Below are 13,052 nucleotides of genomic sequence, written 5' to 3'. Positions count from 1 at the left end.
TAATGTCAGTATAAAATTATTTTAAATCTTTTACATTTGAATATACTGAAAATATTATTAATGCTATTCATAAAGTAAAATATTAAATAATCATAATTCACACTATGTGAAATGTTAATGTGAAGATGATAGATGCATGATTAGCAAAATGCAGCTTAAAGGCAGATTTATATCATACAAAAACTTTTCTATATAAAATAGATTTTTACGTATAAACTTTATAATTTGTGTCGCACTTACATTTAAGTCTTTATATTTTGGTAATAATGCTGTATATTATGTAATTTGTTTCTCATAACAATTATATTCATCATTTAAATTATATTTATTAATATTTTAAATATATTAATAACATTTAAATTATATGAGCTTTATATTAAGCCAATGCATGCTTATATCAGAAATAAACATTAAAGGCACATATCAAGAGTACTATATAATCATATTCGACTATATAGATAATATAAGTTACCTCCATCTTGAATTGATTTGTCTAATTCGCTGTCAAAAGCCAGTTCTTGATATAAAAGATCAGGATTCTCTACTAATTAGAGCAAATATAATTAATGTTATAATTTGATGTCAATAAATCAAAGTTTGCAATCAGTCTTATTTATCTGCATTTTACATATGAGAAGGATGATTGTGGCAGAATGTAGATGCAATGAATAATATATATCAAAAACTCTTCATTTAGTGTAACATAATTTTCAACTTTCGATATAACTTCAAAGATGTGAATGTGTCTATATAAAATTAACAATACACAACATGCATAAAATTATTTTATACTGAAAGATACCTTTAGCTTTGGAGTAATTATTATTTTGTTGAATTGGAATTTGTACGTCTGTAAAACATGTTGAGGAGTGTCATTGTATACAAAATTAATATCAAAATATGTTATGACAATGACTGAATAAAATTGAACCTTCATCAAACCTTCACCAACAAATTCTAATGTATCACATCAATACACATGTATTAAATTTAAACTCTTACCATCAGTAATACGTAATTGTGACACGTCTAGAGGTGGCACTAAATCTGGTTGGATTGTAATGGCCTTACGAACTTGTCCGACATTCGCTAAAAGCTAAGAAAAACATAAAAATAATAAGAATATATTGTACATATTAACATATTGTACATATTATATATTGTACATATTATTGTACATAATACATGAGATACTCACTGCGCGATTACTTTCTCTCCAGCGTGATACAGCGGTGTTATCATTGATGTTCATTGCCACCAATTTTGCATCTTGAACCATTGGAGCGACACCTATTAAACATTGTAGAAAATTAAAAAAGAAAATTATTGCAAACATTGTATCTTTAAAGAAAGAACGATCTTCTTTAGAAGTGTACTTACTGTTTTGAAGAATGTTGGTAGCATGATTTACTCTCTGTATAAAGGCAGGATCTTCGCTATTATCACTTTCTTGTTTCGCAACAAGTATAACTCGATTCGCGAGACGTGCGATAGATGCCGTGTTGTCAACCATTTTTTGTGGCAGAGCCTTGGCAATAGCTTCCTCACAAAGGAACGTATGTTTCTGCATCTGCTCTTCGGAAATTCTAATAAAATCGCCGCTGTCGGTCGCTTCGTCACATAAAGCTCGCGCTCTTTGCATCGTCTCCGCATATTGTTGTCGTAAATTCTCAAAATGTTCGTCCGCGGCTTTGCTGTCTGGATATGTCATGCGAATTCGTCCAGCATTAATCAGCTGCGGTGTCAAAGATTCCACTTGTGAAGCACTGGCAGCCAACGCTTCTGCCAACTTTTTGTTTCCGCCACTTCCTATAAATAATGCGACGTGATTAAGCTCCCTTACAGAAAAATCAGTAAACTATTTTACATAGTGCAAAGTTATGATAAAAATTGTTACTTACCGCCAGCCGCGACCATTCTTGCAGTCTTTGCCGCTCTATTCGAGAATGTTTGTAACGCGCATGTTTTGTCGTTAAAGTTTTGATCGCGTCCAAGTGTGTTAGCTGGAGCTAAAACCGCATCCGTAAATTGCTTGAGAGGTGTACTGATATCAATAAAATCTTCAACGACGCGAGACACAACAGCTTGCTGTATTCGATTTTTCAGTTCGTAAAGTTTGTGCGACAATTGCCGGGCGATTTCCTGAGCGCGCGGAGTGTTACCCTGTCCATGAGCACAGAGATCGGCAAGCTGATGCGACAAGTTGTCTACCTCGTCGCACAATTGTAAAATCTCAGCCTTGTGTATACCTGGTAAACCTTCGGCCACCTGTTTTCAAACATAAAATTATTGATGCTAAAAGGAATTGTCAAGTCTTTCAGAAAAAAAAAAATTATATATAAATGCTTAGACAGTTCCGCACACCTAAAAAGATAACTAAAAGTTTACAAACTCACATTTGCTACAGGTTGCTCATTCTTTCTATGCGCAGCATTGAAGATATTAAGTATTATAGAAAGTTTTTTTTAGAAAGATGTTCATATGTTTAAATTGAAAAGTTTATATGAAAACTTGAATGTGGATAATACATGCTCTTTGTATTCACTATGTATTCACTATATATTCACTTGTAGTACAGAATTGCAAGAGAAATGATACGTGTTGATTTTATATTTAAAAAATTAGTTATACATCATACCTTTTTTCCTTCGTGTATTATTAAAGCTATAGCCCTTTTACCAAGTCCCTTGTCATCATGCTGTGGATTCAGAAGCCATTTATTTGCTTGTTCTAATCGACCGGCTACTGTATGTGCTGTTTGTGCAGATCCCGATTTATCTGCTGCTACTAAAGCAGATGCTACCGAGCCGCGAAGTTCGTTTAATTTCTCTTTAATACTGCGTGCTAAGGCTTCCGCTTGTGGTGTAGTGCCTTTGTAGAGACAATGTAGAAGTATATATAACTAATTATTTAATTTAAATTGAATCTTACGTCTGCTCTAGACGAAAAGATTCTTAGAATATATATATATAGTGTGTCGTGTGTTAATGCTATAATAACATAAATCATAACATAAAGCTGGAGTAACCTTTATCATATTGGCGTAGTTCGCAGAGAGCATCGGTCATAGTAGCAATTTGAGATGTTAATTTAGACATGGATTCTGCCTGCGACGGAGGTAGATACCGTTCTGCCAAACGTGATGCTTGTTCTATTATTTGACGAAGACTTTTTTCTCCAACACCACCTCTTAGGGCCAGTCCGTCGTCCAACCAATCGTAAGCAGCTCGTATTCTCGATTCTATAGCACTTTGAGCTTTTTTTAGCACCTAACAGCAACACAATTACAGTATTATGCTTTTACTATCTTTTCCATTCTCTTTCGTGATTTGATAAATCAGATAATAAAAACTGATTTACAGTTAATTGATCAGCGTCCCATTCTTCTTCGTCATATGTTGTAAGTTGTAACACTCGAATAATCTCGTTTAATTCATCAGACATTCTCCCAGACAAGTAATTACGATTTTCTGCTGCTTCTTCTGCACCTTTTCCACCTTGTGAAATAATATGGATGAAAATTTTCATGGAACAGATCAAAATTGGAGCAAGTGTCTTCACCTATAAACACATGTTTACAAATATATTACCAATAAACAAATAAACTGGACTAAATAATAACATTGCAATGCATTGTAAATTACATTATTTAATGCTTACTTGTTCTAAGCAACGCACTAATATTTCCCTATGCACTTGATGTGTTAATTCTTTCTCGCGTGCGCTTACTTCCCTTGATACCTTACTAAGGCACGGGCTTAAATTCTTTAGAAAATGTACCAAATCCTCCATTGTTTCAATAACTTCAGTAACAGCTAGATAATCTAGTACGCGTTTACATTCTCGTATAATTTTTCGTACTTCACTCTCATCGAAACAGAGTAGCAAGGAACTGGTACCTTGCAAAATACCACGTGATCCTTCTATAAGTTTCTTTCTAAAATGAGAAATATAATATATATATATATATATATATATATATATATACATGTATATAATTTTTGCATTAAACTTCATATGAGTGATTTTATCTAAAAGTTTCCATAAATTACCTGGCAGAACCAGAATATGGATCTTGTTTCAACATGGCTGAAGCTTCTTCCAAAAGACGAGAAGCACCCTCAACACGTTGTAGTGCTGCTGGCATATCTTGCTTAAGCAAAGCATCATCGGAAGAGTTTATTGTTTCTTTTCCTACCTATAAAAAAAAGAAATAAATAGTAAAAGATACATACTATAATTAAATTTGTACAAATATTTTAAAAACTTTTAAATATAAAATTTAGAAAATTAATTTTAATAAGAATGCATATTAATTAATAAATTGTAATATATAAAAGTTATAATTTCATATAAACTTACTTTCACAAGATTGGTCACAGCCATACTGACGGCCTGTACAGGCCGTCCCAAATCTGGCATTGCATTTCCATCTTCAGCTTCTTCATGTAAAATGACAAGTCTCGAAACCTTTATATAAAATAAACAAATATATGTAAGTATATATATATATTTATATTTATACAGGGTGTCTTACAGGTGTTGTTTAATACATTACAATTCATGAATGATAGGATAGGTAATAGGATAAAAATGTAATGACACTTTTTTATCATGTTTTTGTATGTAGAATGTCACTGTGAAAAAATAAATTTTTTTATCTTCAAGTTTTCAAGGTCATAAGATCATTTTGTTTTTTATATGGAATGCTATATATTTTTGTTTTGATATTAAAATACAGAAAAAAACAGTTCAAAATGTTGTCCATAAAAAAGAAAACATATATTCCATCTAAAAAAAATGTAAAATGACCTTGTTAAAGATAAAGCACTTTGTTGAAGATAAAATTCTTTTCTCATAGCAATATTCTACATGATAAAAAAATGTTTTTATTTTTCTCCTATTACCTACTGTTCAAGAATTATATCAAATGGCTTATCGTGGGACATCCTGTATAATAATAGTTATCATACTTTTTTTAGTATATACTTTTTTATTTTATATAAATCATATACATATATATATATATATATATACATATATATACAGGGTGTCCCAGAATTGCCGTACAATCTCTCGTAGGCAGGTAGAAGGAGTAAAACTGAGTCGAAAAGTCCTGAACCATTTTTTTCTATTACTTATAATAAAGGAGTAATTATTGAGTAAATCAGGCCAATCAGCGCAGATCTTTAGCCAGACGCACGTCAGTGAGCCGCGCGCCTGGTGTGTGTGAGTGCTCACTGACGTGTGCCCGGCTAAAGGTCTGCGCTGATTGGCCTGATTTACTCAATAATTACTCCTTTATTATAAATAATAGAAAAAAATGGTTCAGGACTTTTCGACTCAGGTTTACTCCTTCTACCTGCCTACGAAAGATTGTACGGCAATTCTGGGACACCCTGTATATATATGTTACAATATGTATGTATATACAATTATTTAAAAAGAATATTTTTTTGTTTATTCATATATGTATTTGCATAGCAAATATAAATTTTTGTGAAATATTTATATAAGAAACAAGAAATATGTATACATATACATTAAAATAGAAAATATGAAATATATATAGAAAAGCACAGAAATGTGTGAAAGAGGAAGGGCTATATATAAACATGGAAATGTTTATGTGAGAGCTGGTTCTCTCATTAATATTCTAGTATATGTGAATATGTGTGTAGGATGCTACATGGTGTGGGATGATACATGTGCCAACATGTCCTTTTTTGGAGTGATGTGAAACTAATAATGCACAACCTCCATAGACCATTCTCCATAATAACTAAAGAAGATTAAGTTTCATTTCTTTAAATGTCTGAATGATGAATTTAGTAGTTGTGTTCTATACATGAGATATGATGTCATAGTTCTATATAAAGCTTTCCAGAGAGATGAAACAAGAAGGTTATTTCGTAAATGTGATTCATGTACCAGAATATATGAGCTCTTTTCTCTATAAATACTCGATTATCCGAGATTTATTATAAAATTCATATTAAATACAATTTTTTGTAATAAATTAACAACGAAAGTGCATTGTAAGAGATTAAAAGTATATGCCATAAATAAAACCGAGCTCTCGAACTATAAAAAAACATAATATCACACAATAGAAAAACAAAACAATTCATTTTAATTGACAAGTAAATAAAGAAAATGAAAAAAGGGAAGGGGAAAGAAAACACAATTTTGACATTTTTAATTACCTGCTGAGCCACAGGCTCGAGAATACTCTCAATAGTCTTAGTATGGAAGACAGGCATTTTACTTGGTCTTTAATACCATGTAAAAGAATAAAATGAACAAAGAAAAAAGCTTTTATGCACCACGATGCACCACGTTGTGCAAGAAAACAAGAAATAAATAACTCCAAAAAATAACTCGGTGTGTCTTCAGGTTGTTTTAAATCACAACTTATTAAACTTATCCGCTATGTCAAACGTCGACTACTGTCGAGTGTGTCGACCGTCGACCGTCGACCGCATTCAACTATACTTACAACACATCCAACACCATCAAACTATCAAATATGTGGTACGTCAAGTAGTCGGCAACGTTCGTTCGTATTCGTTAATACCCGGTATTATCCGAAGCCCGTGCCGAAGCCGCACGAAGTTCGATTGCGTGGCTATCGAGAGAACCGCATGCGGCAGAAAGCCATCTATGCAGAGTTATCGTACCAGTATTCGACCCTAACCAAGCCTAGCCTAGCATCTGTAATTTTGTAATAATAAGACTGTATATATGTATATATATACGCACAGCAGAAATAAATATTAATTTTATGAAAGATGCCATCAAAACCTGCAATGGTACTTTTATGGAATCCTTATCTCTATTGTTTTTTAGTTAAAAAATTATATATTTATTATATAGGTAATTGTAAAGAGAAATATCTGTTAATATATTTAAAACAATTGTATTTCAGATCTCTAAACATAACAGCAAGAGTAAAAAGAATGCGCCAACTCTGTGCGTTCCTCCTGTAGTAACAGAAGATGAAAACAAATCAACTGGTTTGAATTCAGAGGTGGAAGATCAATTTGAACTGGAGTTATGTTGGTGCATACAACAATTGGAGGCATGTTTAGGAACTGGCAAGTTACAGAATAAACAGGCACAGGATCTCAACAAGCAGATACAAATGTTAAAGAGCAACACTGCACCATTAATAAAAAAGAGACAAATAATGAGAAATACACTGGGAGATTACAGAAAAAAAATGGCTGAGGATGAACAAAAGTTCAAAAAACTAGCTTCAACTGTTAAGTTTGCAGATCCTGCTCTTGCTAGAAAAACTATTAAAAAGTCAATATTCCTTAAGAAAGCAGTTCAACATAATGCACAGGAACATGAGGGACAAGTTGATGATCAGAAAGTACAAGATAGTGATGGAAAAACTATGTTTCAATTTAATTTTGAATTGTGTAAATAAAACTTTTTATATAAACATATATAAATTAAATAATATATAAATGTTCTTTTTAATGCCCTTTTGTGTACATACACTCATTCCACATTTTATGAATATAAATCTCTCTCCTGTTGCTTTTCTTTTTTAGTTAAGAAAGCTACATATAACATGTTTTTTGTTTTATTTATTTTATGTGTGTGTTATGTCAAATACTTGTCACATTTTGTACGTATAGATATTTATGCTTGTCGGTCATAAGTTGACGTTAAAATTGTTATTTTTAACTACGTATTTTCAATGTGGTCCTGTGGCGCAACGGATAACGCGTCTGACTACGGATCAGAAGATTCCAGGTTCGAATCCTGGCAGGATCGAGATTTATTTTTCATTTTTTTTATTTACATATTTACATTTTTTTAAGTTTGTAAAAAATGTTTTCATAAAACTTGTAACAGTTGAAATATCCGGATTGCAAATAATTGAAAGTAAAATTAAGTAAGTACATTTTTTTATAAAACAAAATAGATTTAACGCTCACAATAGTTTCAACTGTATTGTATATAATCATTATTATGTGTGTACATGATTATTTTATTACAAATAACAGTTTTGGGTGTATAATAAAAAATAATGTTTATTTTTTTTAGCTATTATCTTTCCAATTTTACAAACTCAATTTTTGGCTGTAATATTGCGTAATATGATTCAATTGGATTATAACTCGGAACTTCCCCCATTCCTTCACGATTGTAAAGTTTTTACTTTTGCTGACTCCAGCGACTAGCGATATTTGCACAGAGAGAGTTAGTTCTCGCTCGCGAATTGTGAGTGGTTGCGAGACCAGCAACGTGATCGTACAACGTGATACGACGCATCGTACCGACGACATGAGCGACAACGTGGTAGCTGACGTACAAAATCTGTCTCTGACAGAGGATAAGGCATGAATCCTCACTCTCACATAGAATTCGGAATTTTTTGCTTTTTTTATTTTTAGTATCGTTAAATCATGCTGACGAGGTTACGTTTCCGCATTTTTAGAACCGTTTACTGCGGTACTAAATGGACACATGTTCGGGTTGGTTAAGACGTATTGTTGCCTTTCCGATTTGTTTTCTTTCACCTGCAGTTGTTTTACATCGTAGATTCTAACAATATTAATCGCAATTTAGAACGCATTAGAACAAATCTTTTGTTTGCAAGTCACGTAACAATGAAAGAATCGATAATTTATCTAATGTAACCTACATACGAGTACTGTCCTCGGGAAAAACTACCTGACGCGCATCATCACCTGTGATCGTTTATTGCGTCATTCAGTTTGTCGCTTAAATTAAAACATAGTATGCAAGACGGTTTTTATATTTCAAATTGTTTATTTTCAGTCAAAATCGATGAAGGCATTAAAGAAAAAACAGGCTATAACGGAGAAGTCTTCTGTCTCTGAACTCAATCCTTGGCCGTCTTACATTGAGGTAAGAGAACTAATACAATTTGTTAGAATGTATATATGTAAATCAATATAAGTATATATTTAAAATGGAAGTTTTTATAACATTTAATAAAGCATTTATATAACGGGACATTTAAAGTATAATTTTCTTTTTTTTTGCTCTTCTGTAGGAACGTATTGCATTATGGAATAAGTTGAAAAAGGAATATGAAAATGAATTGGCGGCAAAAACTCCTGAAAATATTACTGTGACTCTTCCAGATGGCAAGGTTATATCTGCTCAATCTTGGTGTACCACTCCTTATGATATTGCAAAAAGTATTAGTCAGGGATTAGCAGACAACACTGTAATTGCAAAAGTAAATAACGAGTTATGGGATCTCGATAGGCCTTTGGAATATGATTGCAAGCTGCAGTTGTTAAAATTTGACGATGCGGAAGGTCAGCAAGTATTTTGGCATTCTAGTGCTCACATTCTTGGTGAAGCTATGGAAAGAGTTTACGGAGGTTGTCTATGTTACGGTCCTCCGATTGAGAATGGCTTTTATTATGATATGTATTTGGGCAACAAAGGCATCTCCAACAATGAGTTTTCATTTTTGGAGAGTCTGTACAAGAATATAGTCAAGGAGAAACAACCATTTGAACGGTTGGAGATGACAAAGGAAGATCTCTTGGAGATGTTCAAGTACAATGAGTTCAAAGTACGGATTATAAAAGAAAAAGTGAAAACGCCCACTACCACGGTTTACAGATGCGGTCCTTTAATAGATTTGTGTAGAGGACCGCATATCAGGCACACCGGTAAGGTCAAAGCCATCAAGATTACGAAGAACTCATCCACATACTGGGAAGGAAACGCCAATGCGGAGTCACTGCAGAGAGTTTACGGAATAAGTTTTCCAGATAATAAGCAGCTGAAGGAATGGGAGAAGTTCCAAGAAGAAGCAGCCAAGCGTGATCACAGGAAGATCGGGAAAGAACAAGAACTGTTCTTCTTTCACGAGTTGTCACCGGGTTCGTGCTTCTTCTTACCGCGCGGTGCGTACATATACAACACTCTGATCGAATTTATTCGTTCCGAGTACAGAAAGAGAGGATTCCAAGAAGTGGTCTCTCCGAATATTTATAACAGTAAATTGTGGCAAACTTCTGGACACTGGCAGCACTATGCTGAAAATATGTTCTCCTTCGACGTAGAAAAGGAAACGTTCGCACTCAAGCCCATGAATTGCCCAGGCCACTGCATGATATTCGATGTTCGATGCAGATCGTGGCGCGAACTGCCTCTCAGAATGGCAGATTTTGGCGTATTGCATCGTAATGAACTCTCGGGTGCGTTAACTGGTCTGACTAGAGTCAGGCGATTCCAGCAAGACGATGCGCACATATTCTGTTCTGTCGATCAGATCAAAGAAGAAATGATAGGCGCTCTTGACTTTTTGCGAAGTGTCTATTCTGTCTTTGGTTTCACGTTTAATCTATGCTTGTCCACGCGACCTGAGAAATTCTTAGGGGACATAGCAGTCTGGAATCAAGCGGAAAAGGCGTTAGAGGATAGCTTGAACGCGTTCGGCGAGCCATGGTCCCTTAATCCTCAAGATGGTGCATTTTACGGGCCTAAAATCGATATAACTATCTTAGACGCACTCAAAAGGGCTCATCAATGCGCTACGATACAATTAGATTTCCAACTGCCGATCAGATTCAATCTGTCTTATATCAAGTAAGTATTTATACATTTGTCGTCTATCTCTGACAAGATAATTTTGATCTATTAGTTTGTTAAAGTGATAGGGCTAAATTATAAGATGTTGCTGTTGCCTTTTTTGTCACTGTTGTAATGCTGAATAAAATCATTTATTATTGTTGTTGTTACTTACTAAAAGCTACGACACACGAGTTTTTATAAAGACTTTTTGATTGCAAATAATAAAGCTATTTTGTTTTTGCAGCGAAGCTGGAGAGAAAGCACGGCCAGTTATCATTCATAGAGCCATTCTAGGCTCTGTAGAGCGCATGATTGCAATCTTAACGGAATCGTACGGTGGAAAGTGGCCGTTTTGGCTTTCTCCTCGACAGGCAATGGTTATACCAGTGGTAACGCAATTTGACGATTATGCTCATGAAGTAAAACAGAAACTTTGGGATGCTGGCGTCATGGTCGAAATTGATACCGATCCGAGTGATACTCTGAATAAAAAAATTCGTAATGCTCAGCTTGCACAGTTTAACTTTATACTCGGTAAGTGATTTACCTATTATTTATGCAAGTTATATTTATATAAGTTATTTTCATGTTATCACTTTCTTTGTATAGTTGTTGGAGAAAAAGAACGTAATGCTGGTACAGTAAACATTAGAACAAGGGACAACGTAGTTCACGGCGAAATGGCAGTGGACGAATTGATTGAAAAATTGAAAATCTTGAAGGAAACAAGAAATCAAAGCGGCGAATTAAAATAAATTTACATCTCTTCTATATTAAAACAAATTTATTTATTTCTAAGTAAGGCATTTCGTACACGTTTATAATGATTTATTTATAAAGACTCATCTAGTGTTTTTTTTTTATTTTTTTTTTTGTACGCTAAAGTGTTCTATGTTTGTGTTTCAATCATGTTCACTTTCGACTTTTCATGTATGAGTAGAAAAATGGCAATTTTCTGTAATCAGAGAACCACAAATTTGATTATAATCGATTCTGGGGATCGAATGTATATCATGTAATATAGTGAAAATTACAAAAGTGAGCGAATTTACTAAAATATCTCTGATTTTATTGGTCAACAACTAATAAAGTTGCTCACTTTTGTAATTTTCATTACATTGCGGCTGCTTTCCTTCTAAAAGACAAATCGATACAGATTAACATACTCGAGCACAGTTTGGCTGCTTTCCTTTTAGGAGACACAGTCGACATAAGTCGACACAAGAGTCATTCTGTCTTTGTTTCTCACTGAATACTGAACGAAGACAGAATGACTTTTGTGTCGACTTGTGTCGATTGTGTCTCCTAAAGGGAAAGCAGCCTTTGACTCTTCTCCCAAGAATAGTCCGAGTGTCGATTGACGTCGATCACAATTATAAATGAAAAGCGACGTGTGGCAATTTGTGTCGGATGTGTCGATTGTATTTTCTAAAAGGAAAGCAGCGTGCATAGATACACAATCGACCCTATAATCCATATAAAAGTGACACTTCTTCATATAAAAAAAATCGGATTATTGTAACGACTTTAAAATTAAAATATTTATTGTAACTCGATAACAGTTATACTGCATACTCGAGCAAAACTAAGAAGAATTCGATCAAATTATGTATTTTTTAAGTAGTCACAAATGGATTATGTATTTTCCAATGTGTCACAAATATTGTGTTTTGCATATGCACAAAGAAAAGAAAATGATAAATATATTATGAAAGAGATTAAATTTTATGAAATGCTAAAAGATGCTGAAATGTTTATTTTTTTTTTTAATACAAAAGTCCACATTTTGAGAATTTTGAACCATCATCGCTGGTTGGTGTTGGTGGTTTGGTGCAATAATTAGGGCCTGAGCACAATAGAGAAAATAATAGGAATAAGAATTAGAAATAGAAGTTCAGTGTACTATACAGCTTATATTTATATACATTTAAATGTTATATTTTATTTTTTCGAATTGTACATTATATTTAACCTCTGTTTTTAATTCGTATTCCTAATATTTTCTCTATTATGCTCTGGTTAAGCCCCTTGCACAATGGAAGGAATAGCGATAGCGATAGAAATAACACAGTTTTTAACACAGAATTCCAACTCGTTGGAAATTTTATCGCTATTGCTTATTCCGATTTTCTGATCTGCATTGATACATGTGTAGTTTTGTATGTTAGATTCCGCTGTTCCTATCTTTATTTTTAAATATAAACTCTTTAAAACTTTTGTTATTTCTATCGCTATCGCTATTCCGTCCATTGTGCAAGAGGCTTATTATATATGTATAATACTTCTCGCTTAGTAGACGCGCCTGCGTATAATGACGCTCGACCATCTATGCCCATATTTGGACTTCGTGCGTCTCTCTTTCTCGGGCCTCGTGCCTCTCATTGCGAAGATACGCGACTAGCAATATAGGAGTATTATACAGGGTGTCCCAGAATTGCCGTACAATCTCTCGTAGGCAGGTAGAAGGAGTAAAA

The 13,052-nt window shown here is 33.6% G+C and overlaps 3 protein-coding genes and 1 non-coding gene across 17 annotated transcripts in view; 3 read left to right on the top strand and 1 right to left on the bottom strand.

Annotated features, from left to right (window-relative positions):
* Positions 1–6,516, bottom strand: part of LOC109857525 (vinculin) — an 11,518-nt gene extending 5,002 nt beyond the window's left edge. For 2 of the 12 annotated variants that reach the window (XM_020433897.1, XM_020433901.1), the window contains exons 1-13: positions 6,207–6,515; positions 4,363–4,470; positions 4,053–4,198; positions 3,661–3,937; positions 3,361–3,561; positions 3,029–3,269; positions 2,639–2,871; positions 1,902–2,268; positions 1,381–1,809; positions 1,199–1,290; positions 1,003–1,096; positions 803–850; positions 473–544 (exon numbers count right to left, since the gene is read on the bottom strand). In XM_020433897.1, coding sequence (XP_020289486.1) covers positions 473–544; positions 803–850; positions 1,003–1,096; positions 1,199–1,290; positions 1,381–1,809; positions 1,902–2,268; positions 2,639–2,871; positions 3,029–3,269; positions 3,361–3,561; positions 3,661–3,937; positions 4,053–4,198; positions 4,363–4,470; positions 6,207–6,263 — 2,365 coding nt within the window. In that variant the 5' untranslated portion in view covers positions 6,264–6,515. Of the gene's footprint in view, positions 1–472; positions 545–802; positions 851–1,002; positions 1,097–1,198; positions 1,291–1,380; positions 1,810–1,901; positions 2,269–2,638; positions 2,872–3,028; positions 3,270–3,360; positions 3,562–3,660; positions 3,938–4,052; positions 4,199–4,362; positions 4,471–6,206 lie in introns of all 12 variants that reach the window. The other 10 variants (XM_020433899.1, XM_020433902.1, XM_020433903.1 and 7 more) reach the window with 8 other exon arrangements.
* A 132-nt stretch (positions 6,517–6,648) lies between these two features.
* On the top strand, positions 6,649–7,464 carry LOC109857526 (UPF0488 protein CG14286). The gene is made up of 2 exons (XM_020433910.1): positions 6,649–6,812; positions 6,929–7,464. Exons 1-2 carry the CDS (start codon positions 6,792–6,794, stop codon positions 7,433–7,435), a joined length of 528 nt encoding a protein of 175 aa, XP_020289499.1. The 5' UTR covers positions 6,649–6,791; the 3' UTR covers positions 7,436–7,464.
* Positions 7,465–7,715: 251 nt separating this feature from the next.
* On the top strand, positions 7,716–7,788 carry Trnar-acg. The gene has a single exon. It is a non-coding gene; the product is annotated as a tRNA-Arg (tRNA).
* Positions 7,789–8,145: 357 nt separating this feature from the next.
* On the top strand, positions 8,146–12,432 carry LOC109857535 (threonine--tRNA ligase, cytoplasmic). Of its 3 annotated transcripts, none has more exons than XM_020433934.1 (5): positions 8,146–8,486; positions 8,800–8,889; positions 9,038–10,593; positions 10,823–11,112; positions 11,188–12,432. In XM_020433934.1, exons 1-5 carry the CDS (start codon positions 8,424–8,426, stop codon positions 11,331–11,333), a joined length of 2,145 nt encoding a protein of 714 aa, XP_020289523.1. In that variant the 5' UTR covers positions 8,146–8,423; the 3' UTR covers positions 11,334–12,432. The 3 variants fall into 3 exon arrangements, with proteins under 3 accessions (XP_020289523.1, XP_020289522.1, XP_020289524.1); XM_020433933.1 differs by having other exon boundaries at positions 8,146–8,492; XM_020433935.1 differs by having other exon boundaries at positions 8,146–8,355; positions 11,188–12,430.
* Positions 12,433–13,052: the final 620 nt, after the last annotated feature.

The sequence above is a fragment of the Pseudomyrmex gracilis genome, unplaced genomic scaffold (genome assembly GCF_002006095.1).
Source record: "Pseudomyrmex gracilis isolate BER0280 unplaced genomic scaffold, ASM200609v1 scaffold_162, whole genome shotgun sequence".
Lineage (NCBI taxonomy): Eukaryota > Metazoa > Arthropoda > Insecta > Hymenoptera > Formicidae > Pseudomyrmex > Pseudomyrmex gracilis.
The sequence above is the reverse complement of the archived record's forward strand: the minus strand, read 5'-3'. Positions and strand labels throughout refer to the sequence as shown.